This window comes from Geotrypetes seraphini, chromosome 9 (genome assembly GCF_902459505.1).
Source record: "Geotrypetes seraphini chromosome 9, aGeoSer1.1, whole genome shotgun sequence".
Lineage (NCBI taxonomy): Eukaryota > Metazoa > Chordata > Amphibia > Gymnophiona > Dermophiidae > Geotrypetes > Geotrypetes seraphini.
Genome location: NC_047092.1, coordinates 22,057,909 through 22,079,600, shown reverse-complemented (window position 1 = coordinate 22,079,600; position 21,692 = coordinate 22,057,909). Strand labels below are relative to the sequence as shown.

The following is a 21,692-nucleotide window of genomic DNA, read 5'->3' as shown; positions in this document are numbered from 1 at the left end:
TCCTTTCTTGTTTGTCACACAATTATTTAGGGCAGTGGCTCTCAACCGTCCTGTAAGCATACCCATCCAGTCAAGTTTTCAGGATATCCACCAAGGAGGCAAAGCGTGCAGATTTATTTCAGGCATTGTGGATATCTAGAAAAGCTGGGTGTGCCCTGAAGACTGGACAGGGAACCTCTGATTTATCAGTTCTTCTCAGAGTGCTAGGCAGACATTAGAATACTCCAGATTAGGGAATGTCCAAAGATCTCAGCAAGTTTCTAGGAACTGGCAAAAACAAGGGGTGAAGGAGCAGATTGTAATGGTAGACAATTAGGAAGTATGAAGGTGAAAGGATGGCGAACATAGAGAATAAAGCAGTCATCACATGACCCTAAGTCTAGGTCTTTACCAGAAGTTGCATTTTGATGTGGTAAGTGACCGTTGACCAATGGGGCTTTGAACAAAGGGAAGAAAAATACACAATGACCTTGAACAAGGAGTCTGGAAAATTAAACTGGCAGTAGAGATAGCATCCATAGATGGAAAAGGAAGGGATACTGGCAGCAGGGAAAGTATGCAGAAATGAAGAAGAAGGATGTTTGCAATAGTGTTTTGGACAGGACACTAGAATATCAAGCGGGGATGATGAATTCCTGGATGTGCCCTCTGATGCCCAATCCTACTCTAACCTTAAATTTAGGAACTTATTGAAAACGTACCTATTTGATAAGCAAAAATGTTAACTTTTTTAATAGATTATCAAGGATGGTCTATTTTATCTAGGAATTTCTATTTTAATTGAATTGTTTTTACAGATGTTGTATTTAAAGTAATAATATGTTTTCTGTATTGTATTCTTTTCACTGAAATGTCTCTGTTTCTCTTGGCAGGGCGGTATACAAGAAAATAAATTATTATTAGTATTAGTGTTAGTGTCAGCATCTTGAGGTGGATGTTGGCGTTCAATTAGTACTTGGGCATGAGGAAATGGAAACACTGCTCATTGAGAAAGGGAAGCGTCTGCAAGTGAAAAAATAGATATTAGCAGTAGAATTAGTAACTGGGAAAGGAGAATTGAGGATCTTGGCATTAAACTCAATATCTGGAGGTATAGAAAAATATTTGAACCTAGAGGATGTAGCTTTGGGCTGTGAGGGGCTCCTGTGCGTGCACCACTGTGTTGTGTTTTTATGTTTGTTTTGGCAAAGTGTTATAAATAAAGAATTATTTAAAAAAAAAAGAAAGATACTTGAAGCAGAGTTACAATGCAGAGGTGCTCTCTGAGCACACCACCCAGACCCTTGTCCACCCTCTCGTAACCTCATGCTTAGATTACTGCAATCTACTTCTAACTGATCTACCGAAGTGCCACCTCTCCCTACTGCAATCTGTGCAAAACTGTGCTGCACGGCTCATCTTCAACCAACCTCGCTACCCTCATGTCACCCCTCTCCTAAAGTCACTTCACTGGCTCCCTATCCACCATCGCATACAGTTCAAGCTCCTACGAGTGTGTTCATTCTGCTGCCCCTCAATATCTCCTCTCTTCTCTCTCCTTATACACCTCCTAGAGAACTCCGTTCCTCAGATAAGCTGCTCTTAACTGTACCCTTCTCCTCCACTGGCAAGTCCAGAATTTGTTCCTTTCATCTAGCTGCCTCCTAGGCCTGGAATAAATTACCTGAGTTTGTCCATCTAGCCCCTTCCCTTGTTTAAAAGCAAACGGAAAACCCTACTCCCCACCGCCCACCAACCCAGCTAGCTGATTAACCGTTCCCCTTAACTATGTCCATGACATCCTGTTTATCTGTTTTGTCTGTTTAGATTGTAAAGCTCTGTCTTCTTTGTGACTCTGTACAGCGCTGTGTACGTCTGGTAGCACTAGAGAAATATTTAATAGTAGTAGTAGTGTGAAAAGTTTCAATCTTTCTGAAGCAGAGCTGAGATTGTGATGTCATAATGCCACATTCCATCAATTAGAGCCAACCTCATTAGTGATGTCACAATAGCCTGATTGTCCTGTACTCCCTTTTGCCCTCCAACCCAGCCAGCAGATTAACCGTTCCCCTTAACTGTATCCATGACATCCTGTTTGTCTATCCTGTCTGTTTAGATTGTAAGCCCTTTCAAGCAGGGACTGTCTTCTTTGTGACTCTGTACAGTGCTGCATACGTCTGGTAGCACTATAGAAATAATTAATAGTAGTAGTAGTACTTGAGAAAGCATCTGAAAATGGAGAATACCATGCAAAGACAGTTATAGTATGATAGTCAGTTTTTTGTTGTTGGTAGGATCCAGTTTTAACATGGGTGGGCACTAGGTACACAGGGATACAGGGTAGAAACATGGAAGAGGGCCCTGGATTAGGGTCCTCTCCCTTCTTTTCCCATTATCCTCCTTTTCTGAGTCATCTTCCTCCTATATCCCATGGTCCTTTTCTATAGATTCAAACAGTTTTTATTGATGCAAATATCATCAAATACAATAAATACAGCATCAAAGGACATCAATAATGCATCAATTATTAATATACATAATAAAAGACAAATTCCAATATCAATAAACCCCCACTTATTTATATGAGTTTGAACCTTTACCGTCCCTCTCCACACCCACCCCTTCCCACCCAATAGTACTCTCTACCCAATGATACTCTCTTTATTTGACTAAATAAAAAGCCCAATTAAGAGATCCAACTTAAAATCGCATTACAGCCCTTAGGATGCAAATCTTGCAAATATGAATCCCAAATTTGTATAAATAACATCTTTCGCTTTCTTATAATTCCAGCATCTCTAGCTTCCCAAATGGCCAACTGATGTAATTGGTTCCGCCAATGCCAAAACCTCGGAGGATCAGGGATCGTCCAATATTGTAATATACATTTTCTAGCCAAGAGACTCATTTTCCTACACAACGCCCTATTTCCTTTAGGTAAATGGCCAAGACCTACTGGAAAATCCAAAATAAAGAAAGAAGGAGAACGCAATGATCTTCAAATTATTTTTGACATATAATTTATTATTCGCTTCCAAAAGTGCTGAATTATGGTCCTTTTCTAACTGCTATTCTTCCTCCTTTTCCCATAGAACCTTTTCCTTCCTGCGTCCAGAACTCTTTCCAGTTCTTTCCCCACCCCCATCTCTCACTTTCATTTTGCCAACTTCACATGACCCCTCTTCCCTGTATTCCCCTGATATGATACCTTTCTCACCTATGTCTCTTCTCATATCTCTCCTCCAGGGTCCCTTTTCTGGCTTCTCTCTCTCCTAATACCCCATTGACATTTTCAAGGATCCTCTACCTCTGGTTCCCTCCTACCTATCCAATCCCTTCCGGATTCCTCTTCCTCCTCCCATTTTCCCATGGCCTATAGCAAGTTCTCTGTTCTTCCCCACCTCCCCCTATGGCTCTTTTCTGGTTTCTTCTGCTTTAAATTTTTGGTTAATCCATGCATGAGAATAACAGCAACTAAGCAGCAACAGGAAATAAAATCAGAACAGGATCTTTAGCCAGCCTACGAGTTACACACGTCAACAAGGGAATCTTACTGCATTTATATGTTTGTTGAAACATCATCTGTTCTGTCAGATGAAATATGGGGGCTAAGAGAGAAGACAATAGTAGTTTTACAACTTGAAACTATAAATGATATAAAGAGACAGGGTGGGGTATTTGTAGCATGTGGGTAAATACTGTATGTGAGGGTGGGGTGGATTGTTTTTGATGTGTATTTTATATAGGACAAGGCAGTTAAGGCAAGTCCATGCCTGCAAGTATGTTTTTTAAAATTATGTATGTGTTTTTGGAACCCGCTTTGTATAAAGCAGGATATAAATAAAAGCCATAAACCATACTCTTAGGTTACCAGATTTTCTGTTTGGAAAATCTAGACCCCCCTAGACCTACCCCCCAAGCCCGCCCAGTTCCACCCATTTCTGCCCCCCATGGCCTGCTCTTGTCGGGCAGGAGGACAAAGTTTTGAAAAGCCATCCGAAGCCCCGGACATGTTCTCAAAAGGAGAAAATGTCCAGGGAAATCCGGACAACTGGTAACCCTACTCTTAGGTCTTGCAGCAATCCTGCCTCTTGTATAGGTTTTCTTGGTTGCAGGAAGCGTAATCAAAAGGAGATGATGGGACTGCGCCTGCAAGGCCTGTGTGTGTTGATTTTCATAGGTGTTTGGCCAGCTAAGCTTGACTACTGCAATACATTATACCAAGGCAGAAAGAAATACGAAGGTTACAAATTATACAAAATACTGCAATAAAAATTATTACCCATTCTAAAAAATATGATCATGTCACCCCTCTTCTGTGGAATGCACATTGGCTACCAATTTCACATAGAATAACATACAAAATTGCGTTACTTATATTTAAAATTCAGAAAACTAATACCCCAATATTCTTATTTCGGTACTTAATACCTTATTCCCCTGCTAGATCTCTTAGATCAGCAGATCAATATTTAATAACTATTCCAACACTGAAAGTAATAGGCACTAGAAGAAATACAACCTTTTCTATTTTTGGACCTCAGCTCTGGAACAAACTTCCTATTTTCCTAAGCGCCGAAACCTCTCTAGTAGAATTTAAAAGGAATTTAAAAAGCTATCTTTATAAAGATGCATTTGAACCTTAAATTAGATAATTTCTTTTTTTTCCTTCCTATACCTTTCCTGATGTTATTCCTCCCTAAATGTTATTTCTTTTTCTTTTTTTTTTTTTTTTTTAAACAAATGTAATTTTATCCCTGTACTCCTAATGTATTTTTTATCGTCTATAGATATGTTTTATGTCTATTGTCTAAATGATTCATTTATTTCTCCAATTTTATTTTTGTTATACGCATTGAAAATATTTGATATTGCGTGTAAATCAAAATTTCAATAAACTTGAAACTAAACCACCTTAGGACTAATCAGGCCCACCCATAGCGCTGCCTCTCCTGTGGAATGATCCGTATTAGACATGAAAGTTAAGAATTTTTATTATTTTATTAAATTACAATAGTGTAATACAGTAAATTGACAACATGAAAATATTACAAGAAAATACTATTACAAGTATAGAATCATAACTATAACCGCCCCCTTCCATCAATTATTGATATTAACAATATTAAACATCTTAATATGAAGATTCAATATCTATGTTAATTAGTATCTATCCCTACCCAACCCTCCCGCCCATCCCAACCCAGATGTGTAATGAAAAAAAACTCAAAAAAACTCAGAAGGCAATATATTATCTATTACTTTGAATTCGCAAATAATGCAAATGGATTCCAAATTTTGTTAAATAGAACACTACTTCCTGAACGTTCTGCGTTTACTCTTTCAAATCTATATGTAGTACATACATTTGTCCACCAAAATGTGTAATTTAACCTATCATGATTTTTCCAATTTTTTGTGAACATTTGAACCCCAATACCAGTTAAAATCAAGAAAAGACGGCTTTTATATTTGTCAAAGGGAGGTTTAATATGTAATATGTAAATAGAATTGTAGTTCAGAGGACTGTGTTGCCTTATTTAATGGATCTATCAAGCAGCCCCATCACTCAGTCAACACAGAATCTTGCTACAATACTGATAACACAATTGAGAATGTGGTTTCTTTCAGAACTATACCCAGCTGGAAACTTGTGATTGGAGCCTATCAACTATCAGAACTGAATGAGTATGTGCAAATCCGCCACATCAAGAATTTCATCATTCATGAGAGCTACAACCCCCAAGCAGAGGCAAACGATATTGCCCTCATTCAGCTGAATACACCGGTCAAGTACAATAATTTCACACAGCCTGCTTGTTTGCCCAACAGCGAGATGCTCATTAATGAATTCTTCCCATGCTACATCGGTGGCTGGGGCATCACCCAGGCCAACAGTGAGACTTCAATTCTTTATTCTGTCAAAATCATGTAGGAACAGGAGTATGTCACAAGCAAGTGTAAGAGGATCTTATATGACAAGGGAACATAGTTCTGCTACAGTCACAAACATACAGGAAGGTACAAGGAAAAGGAGTCTGTCACAGTCACAGACATGTGGTGAGGCTGCAGGAAGAAAAGGAAGAGGAGTTTTTCACAAGCAAAAACATGTGGGGAGGCTCCGGGAAGGGCAGGAAGAGGAATCGGTCAAAGACTAGGCCAACCAAATTTCTTATCAGTTACGGTGTCAAACCGGCCCTAAAATCCTTTTTCAACCTGGTTTCAGTTTCAGCCAAAAGCTTATTTTAATTTTCAGCTATGTTTTCAATTTTGGCCGAACATGACCATGTGGAAGCCAAAAAGTTGTGGTTTCCCCATTTGTCTCCCTCCCTTCCCCCCTCCCCCCCAATCAGGAGCTGACCTTCCTCCTGGACCCCTCGAATGCCTCCTGCCATAATTCTCCCTGAGCTATCTGGTGGTCTAGGGGTATAGGTGGAGCAGGAATGAACCCTAATTAATCCTGCCCATTCTGGCTCTGCTCTCAAAATGACTGCCATGACTGGGGCATCGCTACTGCTCTGCTTAGACTACTAGGGATTATAAGGCAGTCCTTGGTGGAGGGGAGAGAAGCTACTCTAAGGGTTTTATTATGTTAATGCTATTATGACCTTGCCCAATAGTTTATATGACACATATACTCCAAATAATTGCATTTGGCACAAATTTTGGGTAGGAATTGGCCTTTGTTTAGATTATATTAGTGTGATGCAAATTCAGCCAGTGGTTTTGGTTTCAGTTTCCATTTACTGCAGTCCATATGTGTGGAGGCTATTTAGCTTGGAGGTAAAATGCAAATTTATATTATTCAAATTAAATTCTGGCTTGGATAATGTATATGTAGCAGGGGGATGCAGGCTGCAAGGTTTTACAATCCCTAGCAGCCACCATTGGACATTCATATAACCATGACTGAGTTTTCAGTTTCAGCTTCAGCCGAAACGAGATGATTTTTGGTGAAAAGCTTTCAGTTTTGGTTTAAGCCGAAACTGAAGAAAGCATTTTTGGTCTGCCTCTATCACAGATGTGTGGGGAGGCTCCTTGAAGGACAAGGAAAGGAGTCTGTCACAGTCACAGACATGAGATGGCTCCAGCAAGGACAGGGAGATGAAACTATTACAGTCATAGATGTCAGGAGGCTCCAGGAAGAACAGGGGTAGTAATCTGTTACAGTCGGAGATATGTGAGGAGGCTCTAGGAAGGATAGGGAGCAGATTCTGCCAGAGACTGTGCAAGGAAAGATGTCCAGTGACATCTGAAGAAGTGACTTATAAAGGACCAAATGTAGAAAAGGTATCTTTGGATTATTCTAATGTTAAAAAATAAAAACTATATCACAACCTAAAAAAAATCCAGGTTTGGTTGGTTTTGGGGGGTAATACAGAATAGAAGAAAACTGCTTTGCAGAGTGTAATGTAGATCTTGTGCCTCTTCTGTAGAAAGGGGAGAATGACACCCTTATAGTGAGTATAATGAAGATCTGCCTTTTTTTTTTTTTTTTTTAAGGGGAAAGGAGGAGGCCTTCACAATCAGTATAATATTCCTCTACTCCCTACAGGTCAAGAACCTGCAGATGTCTTGCAGGAGGCTCGTGTGAACCAGATCAATATGAAAGTATGTAATTCATCATCATGGTATGACGGGGCCATTAAAGCCTTTAATCTATGTGCTGGCTATAAAGAAGGTGGAATCGATAGCTGCCAGGTATGCAGGTCTATTAATACAGATCGATTCACACACACTTCTAATCCCTTTCATGCATAGAGTGTATTGGTATACAGTACATTCATGCCCTTGCATTTCTAGCTGTAACCTGTAGCAGGTACAGAGGCTGTACAGAGGCTGTTTTCCCACCCCATCTCCTCTTTTTGCTTTCTGCTTTCTGTGTGTCAAAGCAGCTCCTGATTGGTGAGGCCCGACTTTAGTACAGGAACAGTGTATGCACTCCTGGTTCACTGTGTAGTGCCTATTCTGGCCTCCAAAGGAAAAACACTGCATCTGCCCAAGTTGCATAATATGAGCTATAGCCAGGTTTGGATTCTTTACACCAAGCCTCACCCAGGGCCGCCATCAGAAATTTCTGGGCCCCTTACTGAGCAATCCTATTGGGCCCCCCCACGCACCCCTTCCCCCCAGCCCCTCCCCCCCTCTTCCATGGGCCGAATACACACATACTTTTCTCTGTCACCGCACTCTTTGACCAAAATATTTGTAAGCCTGCAACCACGTCAAGGTAGACTCTTTCAGCAGGGCCCTAACCTAACCTAAACTAAACTAATCTATACCTATCTATTCTAAACTAACATATGTCTTATACTGAACTAATAACAAACTAACAAACATCTGCATAATAAATAACTAATAAATAATAGTGCTAGTAGCTATAATTCACTTTTGAATGTAAAATCTCAGTTAAGGATTTCTTTTGACCTTTGTAGGCCAGAAGTAGATCACAATTGCACAATATTTTTTGTAACAAGTATTAAATGTGTTTTTATAAATACTGTAAGCTTAATAAATATATCAGAAAAAACTATACATCTGAGCGCATATCTGAACATACAATCTGTATGATCCCATCCTCCTCAGCTTGCCTATAGCTGCATCATGCATGTTAAAAATGTATGATATGTTGATATGTGTACCTTCCTTCCTTCCCATCCATCCTCCTCAGCCTGTCCTTACACATCCACAGCTGCATGTTAATGATGATGTATATGTTATGATGATAAATAAGTGCATATGAGCACATCATTAACATGCAGCTATGGATGAATATAAAAAAGAAACAATATTCTGTACAATTGTCAATTTATAAATCAGCGTCTTCTCCCCACTCTCTCTTCCCCATTTCCCTTCAGCGTCCTCAGCCCACTCTCTCTCCACTTTCCTTCAGCGCACGCACATAAAAACAAGCAAGTAATTTATATCATTTTCATTCTATTCATTCATAGAAATTAAAGTCTAAATAATGCCAGTTACATAACAAAACATGATTTTATAAAAATAATTCCCTGCACAGTCAAGCCTGCAAGGATTACTAAATGTCTTTCAGCAGCTCCCCTCCCTCCCCCTTACCTTTGTGGCCAAGTCAAAATGATCTACCAACAATAAAATTTTAAAAATACAAAGCACGCTGTACACAGAGAAAATGTTAATTATCATTTATATTCCGTGGGTTTTCAAAGAGGTCAAGGCAGATGACTTTATGCAATGTCACCTCAGTAACAACTATACATAAATAGACAAATTTTCCCCTTCCCTTTTTACTAAAACGCGATAGCGGTTTTTAGTGCAGGGAGCTGCGCTGAATGCCCACGCTGCTCTCAACGCTCATAGGCTCCCTGCGCTAAAAAACGCTATTGCGGTTTAGTAAAAGGGGCCATAGTGCAAAATATAGACAGCATATATAAATTCTCAAAGCAGACACATTTTCATCACTAAATTGAAAATAAAATCATTTTTCCTACCTTTGGTAATTTCATCAGTCTCTGGTTGCACTTCCTCTCCTCCAGACCTCATTCCCTCCCCAAACTTTTTCTTTGTTTCACCCTGCCCCTTCTTTCTTTTTCTCTCTCTCTATACCTCCTTTCTTTCTGTATGTCTGTTTTTCTCTCTCTCTCACCCTGCCCCCTTCTTTCTTTCTCTCTCCACACCCTCTTTCGTTCTGTATGTCTGTCTTTCTCTCTCTCTCCGTGCCCCATTTTTCTTTGTTTCACCCTGCCCCCTTTCTTTCTTTCTGGCTTCCTGTCCCCCCCCCTTTCTTTCTTTCTCCCTGCCCTCCCCTATGCCACCACCATTGGGAAAATGCTGCCACCGCCACTGGGGAATAGGCTGCCACTACCGCCATCGGGAACAGGCCGGCGCCGAGTTTGCCCTGCTTCTCTTCCCCGCGGGGCCGACCAACTCTCGCCACCCAACGTCAATTCTAACGTCGGAGAGGACGTTCTAGGCCATCCAGGCAGCGATTGGCTGGCCCAGAACGTCCTCTCCGACGTCAGAATTGACGCAAGTGGCGAGAGTTGGTCGGCCCCACAGGGAAAAGCAGGGAGAACTCGGCGCCGGCCTGTTCCCGATGGCGGCGGTGGCACTCAAGTGGCTAAAGAGCCGCAGTTTGCCGGCCTAGGGAGAACACTGGAGAGTGGCCAGCTGTGCACTCCCTTGGGACATAAACCCAGGGCGGGGCAGGGTGGACCGCCCCCCCCACCCTCCCCCACCTTGGTATGCCACTATCTGTACCTCACTCCCTATGACCAAAAATTCTCCTTTCTTCTATTCCCCGTGTACACTATCATCTCTTTCCCTCCCTTCCTCTTTCTCAAGTCGATGCCTTCTGTGCCAAAAACCCATTCCCTCTCCCACCTCAGCATCTCTTTCCCTCCCTTCCTCTCTCCCAAGTCCATGCCTTCTGTGTCCAAAAACACATTCCCTCCCCCACCTCAGCATCTCTTTCCCTCCCTTCCTCTCTCCCAAGTCCATGCCTTCTGTGTCCAAAAACACATTCCATCCCCCACCTCAGCATCTCTTTCCCTCCCTTCCTCTCTCCCAAGTCCATGCCTTCTGTGTCCAAAAACCTATTCCCTCCCCCACCTCAGCATCTCTTTCCCTCCCTTCCTTTCTCCCAAGTCTATACCTTCTGTGTCCAAAAACCCATTCCCTCCCCCACCTCAGCATATCTTTCCCTCCCTTCCTCTCTCCCAAGTCCATGCCTTGTGTCCAAAAACACATTCCCTCCCCCACCTCAGCATCTCTTTCCCTCCCTTCCTCTCTCCCAAGTTCATGCCTTGTGTCCAAAACGCACTCCCTCCCCCCTTTTGTGTTCCGCGTTTGCCTCCCAGCCCATCTTTGCAATTTTCTCAGCAAAACGGAGCTCGAGCCGCGAGGCTTGTCTTCTGTTTCCTGCCTGCCCTATCGCGCACAAATAGCTGACCGGAAGTATTCTCCGACGTCAGCGCTGACGTCGGAGGGCAGGCTTTGCTTAAGCCCTCCCTCCGACGTCAGCGCTGACATCGGGGAACACTTCCGATCGGCTATATGTGAGCGGCAGGGCAGGTAGGAATAGAAGACGAGTCTCGCGGCTCGAGATGTATTGAACTCCGCGGGTTCACCGTCCAGCTCTCTCCTGTGCACCTGGGGCGGCCCGCCCCCTCCCTAGACTGTGGCCTAGGACCCTGGGGGAGCCCGGGCCCCCTGTCAGCTCCGGGCCCCTGAATGCAGGACTGGTAGTACTGCCCTGATGGCGGCCCTGGCCTCACCTAATTTGCAGTTAAAACATTGCATGTGCTGTAGATGTAAAGATGTTAATACACTCATATCTACAATCAGCTGTGCTACATTATGGAAAACAGCATGCTCATATGTGACATTGCAATTTTCTCTCTTTGGACTAATGCAATGCACATGTGCATTGATTTCTACAGGTCATTTTAGGTTGTCTGCCTATTTTTCACTAAAGTACATTATGTTAAGGTACGGTTACCATATAGCTCCAGAAAAAGGAGGACAGATCGAGACGTCTTGAGTTTTACTTCCATTGCTTACAGTGGAAGTAAAACCCAGATATCTCAATCTGTCCTCCTTTTTCTGGCGCCATATTACCATAAGCTCTTGCGAGCAGGGACTGTCTTCTTTGTGACTCTGCAGAGCGCTGCGTACATCTGGCAGTGCTATAGAAATATTTAATAGTAGTAGTAGTAGTGTGAAGAGTTTCAGTCTTTGGGAAGCAGAGCTGAGATTGTGATGTCATAATGCTCATTCCACCAATAAGAGCCAACCTCATCAGTGATGTCACAATGGCTTGATTGTCCTGTACTCCCCTCTACTTTCCAACCCAACCAGCAGATTAACCGTTCCCCTTAACTGTATCCATGACATCCTATTTGTCTGTTTAGATTGTAAGCTCTTTCGAGCAGGGACTGTCTTCTTTGAGACTCTGTACAGCGTTGTGTACATCTGGTAGCAGCAGCAGAATTAGAACCACGGAAGACTGTGAAGACCTGCAAAGGGACCTAACGAAACTGGAAGAGTGGGCAAAAAAGTGGCAAATGAGTTTTAAAATAGAGAAATGCAAGGTTATGCATGTAGGGAAAAAGAACCCGATGTTCAGATACAAAATGGGGGGATCATTGCTAGGGGTGAGCAACCTTGAAAGAGATCTGGGGGTGATGGTGGACCCAACATTGAAAGCATCGGCAGAGTGTTCAACAGCCTCAAGGAAAGCAAACAGAATGCTGGGTATCATTAAAAAGGGTATCACAACCAGGACGAAGGAAGTCATCATTCCGCTGTATCGTGCAATGGTGCGTCCACATCTGGAGTACTGTGTCCAGTACTGGTCGCCGTACCTCAAGAAGGACATGGCAATACTTGAGGAGGTCCAGAGAAGAGCGACTAAACTGATAAAAGGTATGGAAAACTTTTCATACGCTGACAGGTTGAAAATGCTGGGGCTGTTCTCCCTGGAAAAGCGGAGACTTAGAGGAGACATGATAGAAACCTTCAAAATCCTGAGGGGCATAGAGAAGGTAGACAGGGACAGATTCTTCAGACTGTGGGGAACCACAAGTACAAGGGGTCACTCGGAGAAACTGAGAGGGGACAGGTTTAGAACAAATGCTAGGAAGTTCTTTTTTACCCAGAGGGTGGTTGACACATGGAACGCGCTTCCGGAGGTTGTGATAGGCCAGAGCACATTACAGGGGTTCAAGGAAGGTTTAGATAGGTTCCTAAAGGATAAGGGGATTGAGGGGTACAGATAGAAGTAGAGTTAGATTAGAGAAATGGTCAGGAACCACTTCACAGGTCATAGACCTGATGGGCCGCCGCGGGAGCGGACCGCTGGGCGCGATGGACCTCTGGTCTGACCCAGTGGAGGCAACTTCTTATGTTCTTATGTTCTAAGTAGTTGTAGTACTTGAGAAAGCATCTGAAAGAGGAGAATAGCTGCACCTCAGAAGTTGAGAGAATCCCAAGCAAAGACATTTACAGTAGGACAGCCAAGTTTTTTATTGTTGTTGATAGGATCCAGTTTTAACATGGATGGGCACTAGGTACACAGGTACACACTAACCTATGTTAAAGTGACATTTCATCAAATGAAACGAAATAGTGGGAATTATGATAGAACAGAGGTAGATGCATGTGCCTTGCGTTAGAAAAGATCAGATGTGAGAAGCAGCTGGTGATCAAAGCATATGAGTGGATAAATTTGACTGAATTCTCAGTGTCATTTTAGAAGTCAATGCATAGGTTAGTCGCTTGAAGGTCATCGCTCTCCAGGTCCCGCCGTTCTTCCCAGGAGATGGGCCACAATCCATCTCAACACTGCTCTTCGCACCCCTTCAATGTCAATGCTCCATCCTCTCTGCAACACTCTCCCGTCTCTAATTTCAATGTAATCTCTCCATCCAGATAAAGGAGAAGCAAGTCCCAAATTCCTTTTCCCACCCCACTTGGGAGATCTTTCTTTAGTCCTCTCTTTATAGTCTCAGTGAGTCCCCACTTTACACAATCGGTTCTCCTTTTGTCCTGTTGAGTTCTAAGGGCTGAGCAGTTGTCCCTCTTGTGGGGCATAATGGGGGGGTGGGAGGTTTCCCACCCCCATCTCCTCTTTTTGCTTTCGGCTTTCTGTGTGTCAAAGCAGCTCCTGATTGGTGGGGCCCGACTTTAGTACAGGAAGAGGCGGTTGGAGCATACAGCGAGTGATTTCCTTCACTTACCGGCGCTCCGGCTGCCCCTCTCCTGCCTCCCCTTTGTGGTCGGAAAATACCGCGAATGACCGGGACTGCGGACCGCGAATTCCCGGGGGAGCACTGTACTAGGGGCCTCCGGGTTTCTGTGCTATCTATATTCTGGCATTCTTTTCCTTTTATTGTAGTTTGTACACCACTTTGACCAGCCTTTCAGTATAAGTAAGAATAAATATACTCTATAAAGCCGAAATGAGTATCACAAGCAATGTGATTTAAAAACAAGAGTTTTCTTTGCAGATCTACAAAATGTCATGTTAGCATGAATGGAAACATTCCAATCTATTGTTTTATGAGGCACATTATTGCATTCAATGAAAGTTTTAGTCCCTCTTGGTGAAACGAGTGTTCATTGTCCCCAGAGCAGTTCTCTCGCATGAAGGTATAGGAGGTCAGAAGAACGAAGACGCAATAAGCACATTCTATTCATGTCTTCAGCAGCGTTATGATGAGGACACTGACAACTTATGGGAATGTAATTGCTCAGGGCAGGAGAGAAGCTGACTTTCTTTACTTTTTCATTCACATGGTGAATGGGAACTGAGATTTTGACACAGATAATGGAGATTAAATACTTATACATTCAAGTCTGCAGATTCATTTCATCATCGGGTGGAGAGGCGTTTGAAGAAGGCAAAGGGGAAAAGGAATTGTATACCGCCTTTCTGTGGTTACACATTCCAAGCGGTTTTTCATATACATAGGGGAGTGTGTGGCGCAGTGGTTAAAGCTACAGCCTCAGCACCCTGGGGTTGTGGGTTTAAACCCACGCTGCTCCTTGTGACCCTGGGCAAGTCACTTAATCCCCCCATTGCCCCAGGTACAATAGATAGACTGAGCCCACCAGGACAGAGAGGGAAAAAATGCTTGAGTACCTGAATAAACTCATGTAAACCGTTCTGCGCTCCCCTGGGAGATCAGTATAGAAAACTGAATAAATAGTATGAAAAGTTTCTGGTAACCAGAGCTGATACTGTGATGTCACAATGCCTCATTCCTCCAATAAGAGCCAACCTCATCAGTGATGTCACAATGGCTTGATTGTCCTTTACTCGGCTCACTTTTTCCAGAGTGGCGCAGTGGTTAAAGCTACAGCCTCAGCACCCTGGGGTTGTGGGTTCAAACCCACGCTGCTCCTTGTGACCCTGGGCATGTCACTTAATCCCCCCATTGCCCCAGGTGCATTAGATAGATTGTGAGCCCGCCGGGACAGACATGTAAACCATTCTGAGCTCCCTTGGGAGAACAGTATAGAAAATTGAATAAATTAAAAATAAAAAAATACTGTAGGTAATTATTTTGTATCCAGGGCAATGGAGGATTAAGTGACTGGGCCAGGGTCACAAGGAGTAGCGCAAGGATTCAATCCTACAACCTCAGGGTGCTGAGGCAGCAGCTCTACCATGAGGCCACTCCTCACGATTTTGATGATCACATGTCCTGTGCTCAGGGAGCCAGTTCCAGCAAAGTTATCACCAAGGTGGTACAGGTAGGGTTACCATATGACTCCAGAAAAAGGAGGATAGATTGAGAAATTCAGGTTCTACTTCCATTGAAAGCAATGGAAGTAAAACCTGGATGTTTCAATCCGTCCTCCTTTTCCTGGAGCCATATGGTAACCCTAGGTACAGGCAGCCGATGTTCAGGGCTGGTCAGATCATTCTTCCTACAAACTAAATCGCTCTGTTCCACAGCTGTATCTAAGTGATACAGAGGCGTATTTTCAAAGTTACGTGGAGGGCCATTTTTGACAGGATGATTAAGTCATCATTAGTGATGACATGAAGGCTGCCAAGCAAGTGGAGAAAGCTTCCTCCAGGGCAAGGCAAATGATGGGTTGTATCCGTAGAGATTTTGTCAGCAGGAGACCTGAAGTCATGATGCCGCTATACAGGTCCATGGTGAAGCCTCACATGGAATATTGTGTTCAATTCTGGAGACCACACTACCGGAAGGATGTGCTGAGAATCGAGTCGGTTCAACGAATGGCCATCAGGATGGTCTCGGGGCTCAAGGATCTCATGTATGAAGAAAGACTGAATAAACTGAGGAACGAAGAGAGAGGGGAGACATGATTGAAACGTTTAAGTACATCACGGACCATATCGAGTCGGAAGAAGATATCTTCTACCTCATGGGACCCTCGACCACCAGGGGGCATCCGCTGAAGGGGATGGGAAGTTCCAGGGCGACTCCAGAAAATACTTCTTCACTGAAAGAGTGGTGGATCATTGGAACGAACTCCCACTGCAGGTGATTGAGGCCAACAGCGTGTCAGATTTTAAGAGAAAATGGGATATTCACATGGGATCCCTAAGGGAGTGAAACCAGGGGGCGGGTATTTGGCATGGGCAGACTTGGTGGGCTATAGCCCTTTTCTGCCGTCTTTTTCTATGTTTCTATGTTTCTAAGTCCAACTTTGGATGTTTCCCACAAGACACTGGCCTGAGCATATATGGATATATATGCAGACTCCAGGTCCATAAGAGAAGTGTCTGCCTTCAAATATTACCACATTTATAAGAACACAAAAATTGCCATACTGGGATAGACTGAAGGTCCATCAAGCCCAGCATCCTCTTTCTAATAGTGGCCAAGCCAGGTTCCAAATACCTAGTCAGATCCCAAGTAGTAAAACAGAGTTTATGTTTCTTATCCTAGGAATAAGCAATGGATTTTCCCCAGGCCATCTCAATAATGACCTATAGACTTCTTTTTTAAGGAAATTAAATCCTGCTAAGCTAACTGATTTCACCACATTCTCCAGCAACGCGTTTTAGAGTTAATTATATGTTGTATGAAGAAATAGTTTCTCCGGTCTGTTTTAAATCTAGTATTTAGTAGCTTTATCGCATGCCCCCTAGTTCTAGTATTTTTGGAAAGAGTAAACAAACGATTCGCATCTACCATTTCCACTCCACTCTCTATTTTATAGACCTCTATCATATCAACCCCTGAGCCGTCTCTTCTTTGAGATATGGCAACCAGAATTGCACACAGTGCTGAAGGTGTGGCTGTACCATGGAGCGATACAAGGGCAATGTGACATTTTCATCTTTGTTTCCCATTCCTTTTCTGATCATTCCTCTAACGTTCTATTTGCTTTCTTAGCCACAGCTGGACAATCCTCTGCAGATACAGAAACCAAAGTAGAATGAAAAAAAATATAACATTTATACAATTGTCAGATTTAATTACCCTGAGAGCTATGGGGAAGAGCAATGATTTCCTAATATGTATATGATATCTGCCTTGGGCATCATGAAATGCATATTGACTGCAATCTTCATGTAATCTGTTTCATGTGCAGAATGTACCCAGGTAAGGGGTACACACTCAGGTTACATGGATTCTGCATCATGTACAGAATCCCCCTAATTCTAGAATCTGAACACCTAAATGTAAGCACCACCCCTGATCTATAATGTGAACTCACTAGTCACACAGGACTGGATTCTATACCCGGCACCTAAAAAGCCAGTGCCAATAAACTTGCACTTAGCTCTGTTTTATAAACAGTACTCATGGCCACTGACACCAACTAAACCCTGGTGTAAATCTTTGTGCCTAAATTAGGCACGGATGCCCCTTATTCTGTATCAGCGCATATATATTACAAGAATGTCTCCAATCCACTCACGACCTTGTCTAGGTCGTGTCCCCTTCTTGAAGCTGCGTGTAATATTTATATGTAGATCTGGGCACGTAAATATGCGCATGTAATTTTTCATTGGTGCCAATTAGCACCGATCCCAGTTATTGGCACTAATAGGCTCATTAATCAATTAAATTGTGCATGTAAATTCGGCACGTGCGGTTGTTAGTGCCTTTTATAGAAATAGGCTAAGGGCCAGATATAAATGGCATCCTAGTTAAGCGCGACTAGGTGCCCTAATTGCAGACGCCTAGTGACGCCTAACTAAACTCCGCATGCAACCTAAATTGTTTCAATTGAAGTTAATTGCTAAATTTAAAAAATAAAATAGCCCATTAAGAGTTCCACGTGGAACTCAAAGTGGTGCCTAGTGATGCCTAAGTCGAGGCACCCTCCAACATCTAATGATACCTACCTGAAAAGTAAGCTTGGTTAGGGGCAGAGAATAGGTATGGTTGACTTAGGCATTGCTAGGCGTCCAAGTTAGGCCTAATGTACCGGTGTCTACCTCTACAGCACCTAGTGATGCCTAAGTCGAGGTACCCTCCAACACCTAACGATACCTACCTGAAATGTAAGCGGGGTTAGGGGCAGAGAATAGGTATGATTGAATTATGCGTCCAAGTTAGGCCTAATATACTGGTGTCTACCTCTACAGCACTTAGTGATGCCTAAGAAGTCTGCTCTGGTGCCACTAGGCATGATTCTATAAGTGGCGCCTAGCGGTTGATTGGCAACCATGTGGAGTGGGGTCTACAATGTAGGTGGGCTTAGGTGCCATTTATAGAATCTGGTCTATAGTGTGTACTGCAAGGGGGCATGCGCAGAGGGAGGTACATGGGTGGGGGACATAGATGTGTCGAGCAAAGTGTAGGCTTAGGTTATAGAATACTCTCATTTATGCACTGAAATGGAACATTTAGACATCTTCCAGAGACATAGCATAAATAGGCATGCCTAAACGTTGGCACATAAATGTGGACTTACACAAGTATTCCATTACAGAATGTGGGTGCCCAGATGCTGTTATTGAATTAGCATTTTGGCACCCTTTATAAAATCCCCCCTCCGCCCGCCCCCCCCCCCCCCATGTATAGGTACATCCACTTTGATCTAGGCTCAGTCCTTTTGGCATAAATAATGGATTTTGTTCTGAATAGGTATATAAGAGATCGGCCTGAGTCTAAATAGAGAGCAAGAGTTCATAGTGTCAACAGACAAGAATTATGAAATGATCTTTTACAGAGCTAAAGCATATTTAAAGAGAGGAGCTTTCAGGTCTTTCAAGTCCTTGGTCTTCACTCCAGATCAACAGATCAGGTGTTCAGGATACCCCTAATGTATTTACATGAGAAGATTAGCATATAATGGAGGTAAGGCATGCAAATCTCTCTCATTAGGGATATCCAAAAACCTGACATATTGGTGACCTCCGAGGACGGAATGAAGAGGAAGATTCTAAGGCTTTGGGAAGGGCCTTAACAGACCTGAAATATGCATCTGTAAAAGGTCAACTGTTCTGTTGGGTTTCTTCTTACAGACTTTGCTTTTGATGAGTGGGATGGTGTTAACTCTCTTCCTCCCTGTCTAGCAATAACTGCCTCTCTTTCTTCCTAGGGAGACAGTGGAGGGCCACTAATGTGTGAAGACCCCAACACTGCCAAGTACTACGTCATAGGCATTACCAGCTGGGGCCGTGGCTGCGCCAGTGCTCGGAGCCCCGGCGTGTACACTAACACACAATATTTTCTGGAATGGATACTGCAGAAAATTGGGGCTCTCTCGATTAGGCAAGATATTGGTGATGATGAATATGACAGGTCTGTGTTCACAGCTGACAGTACATCAAGCCTGATACCTTTAAACCCATATAGAACGCACAGTAATACCCCTCTATAATATTAAGAGACTGTTCTCGGAGCTATAAAATTTGGAGCATAGGGGCCAGCTTTATGAATACTTAATACCCCCAATATTGAACAACTGTCTAGGGAGGAATCTTTTTTTTTTTTTTTACTGTATTTGGTGCCCCCAATAATTCTGAAATGTTGGCACCTATGGTTTGAAGGATCCGATGGTGTCTTTAAATGGACTATTGGATTAACATACTGAATTAGACAGCTTAGAATAAGTTAGCAAACACTGAAGTAGTACTGTAAGGGATAAAGAACAAAATACAATTGATGTAGGATCAATTAAAAATGTTCTCAGAACTCTAATGCACAAAATTCACTTTAAACAATCATCTTTATGTCAGCAGGGACTAAAAGGATACATAGTCGAAAAGACAAGTGGGTTAAAAAGAGAGGACGATTCCTTGAAAAAAACCTGACAGCGAAACATGTCGGAAGCAGTCCCTGCCGACAGCTAGCTAAGTGCTTAAAATGGATTTTGTGCATTAGGGTAATGAGAAAGCTGTAAAGCTCTTATATGAAGGTGGAATAATGAGAGAGTTCTGCCACTATTTGAAAAAATAAAAGCTCGAATATATGTGTTTAAAGACCGATGAAGAAGGGAAGTGCACATATACCCGGTTGTTGCTCTATTTAGTATTTAAAAGACAATTTTGCATCTGATATATATTGGACAGTTTTGTAAGTTTTCATGTTGACTCTTTAAGGCAGGGGTGTCAAAGTCTCTCCTCGACGGCCGCAATCCAGTCAGGATTTCCCCAATGAATATGCATGAGATCTATTTGCATGCACTGCTTTCACTGTATGCTAATAGATCTCATGCATATTCATTGGGGAAATCCTGAAAACCCGATTGGATTGCGGCCCTCGAGGAGGGTCTGTGACACCCCTGCTTTAAGGGTATGCAAAAGTGGCAAAACACATAAATGCAAGAGGGGCAGTGGATGGAGGGCATGGGTGGGGCTGACACATGTGCATCCTTGCTGCGTTTAGCCACTTCCAGTTACATTGGTTGTATGACTGGTGTTTAGGTGACCTGATACCATGTTATAGAATAGGCTCTCACCACATGGCACTACAGCACCTAAAGAAGCATCCACTATATTTATCAACTTAAGATATAAGGAGGGGGGGAAGTTTATTATTATATGTTTTATATGATAATGGAATATATGGGAGGGAGGGATGGGAAAGGGGAAGGGAAAAGAATTTATGAAATATATCAATGATTGTGTGTAAGTGATGTATTTGTTGTTAATATGAATGAATATATTTAACACAATGTAGTTTTGAAAATGAATAAAGAATGAATTAACAAAAAAAAAAAAAGAAGCATCCACTTATAGAATTACCCCCTATATACATAGATGGAGCAGCCCCAGTGCCCTGTAAGAGTGAAAGAATGCTGCAGTGTTATCAACATTTCCTGCAATTGTGTACTTGTGAAAGAGGGATGAGAAAATTCTATAATTTTGACTTCTTTGCTTATGTGTTGTTTGTTTTTACAGTGATACAGAGAGTTCAGGCCTAAATATCGATGAAAACACAGATCTTACAACACCCTGTTACAACAAAACAAAAGACAACGCAGTGACCACTATTACAATATCTATCAATCCGGGCTCCGCCGCAGATTATAAAATAAAGACTTCAAATCACCATGCAGAGAAACCAAATATAAGAGACCAGTTTTAGCTAATATTAATTATAACAAAAACATAATGTAAAGAAAAACAACATGAGCTAAGATTCAGAAAATAAATAAAGTGTCTGGTTATTTCTCTTGTCATGTAAGTCACACAAAAGTCATCATTATAATAGAGAAGGGCTCAAAACTAGCTCTGTCCAGTCACAATGTTGACAGTATGGAAACTGCAAGTACTGGGTAGTTCTGCCTTACAATGACATAGGAAGCAATGGCCTATTTTTACTGAAGCACTTGCTTCCTTTTTCTAGGGATACCATATGGCTCCAGAAAAAGAAGGATGGATTGAGACATCTGGGTTTTATTTCCATCGCTTTTAATGGAAGTAAAACCCAGATATGTCTAGCAGTCCTCCTTTTTCTAGAGCCATATGGTAACTCTAGAAGGCTTGAATAATTTCCTAAAAGAGAAGTCCATAGGCCATTATTGAGATGGTTTGGGGAAATCCACTGCTTATTCCTAGGCTAAGCAGTGTAAAATCTATTTTATTCCTTGGGATCTTGCCAGGTTCTGGGGAACTGGGTGGCCACTGTTGGAAACAGGATACTGAGCTTGATGGACCTTCAGTCTCTCTCAGTATGACAACTCTTATGTGAGCCAGGAATAGGACAATAAAGCCATTATGACATCACTATTGAGTTTGGCTCTTAGGCATTGGTGGAATAAAGCATTGTGACATCACAATCTGAACTCTG

General features: G+C 42.5%; 2 protein-coding genes across 2 annotated transcripts in view; both read left to right on the top strand.

Annotated features, from left to right (window-relative positions):
* LOC117367084 (acrosin-like) overlaps nt 1-5,734 on the top strand; it is a 55,141-nt gene extending 49,407 nt beyond the window's left edge. The window contains exon 8 of the mRNA XM_033959326.1: nt 5,611-5,734. The gene's annotated coding sequence lies outside the window, so the exon portion shown is untranslated. The remainder of the gene's footprint in view (nt 1-5,610) is intronic.
* LOC117366883 (acrosin-like) lies at nt 368-21,055 on the top strand. The gene is made up of 5 exons (XM_033958857.1): nt 368-412; nt 5,489-5,876; nt 7,535-7,680; nt 18,997-19,199; nt 20,801-21,055. Exons 1-5 carry the CDS (start codon nt 368-370, stop codon nt 20,985-20,987), a joined length of 969 nt encoding a protein of 322 aa, XP_033814748.1. The 3' UTR covers nt 20,988-21,055.
* The last annotated feature ends 637 nt before the right edge of the window (nt 21,056-21,692 follow it).

Excerpts from the sequence above, each read along its gene's own strand:
- LOC117366883 (XM_033958857.1), top strand. The coding sequence starts at position 368 with ATGACCCTAAGTCTAGGTCTTTACCAGAAGTTGCATTTTGATGTG. Across the intron at positions 413-5,488 it reads AGAAGTTGCATTTTGATGTG|AATTGTAGTTCAGAGGACTG; the intron begins GTAAGTGACCGT and ends ATATGTAAATAG. Across the intron at positions 19,200-20,800 it reads GGTGATGATGAATATGACAG|TGATACAGAGAGTTCAGGCC; the intron begins GTCTGTGTTCAC and ends TTGTTTTTACAG.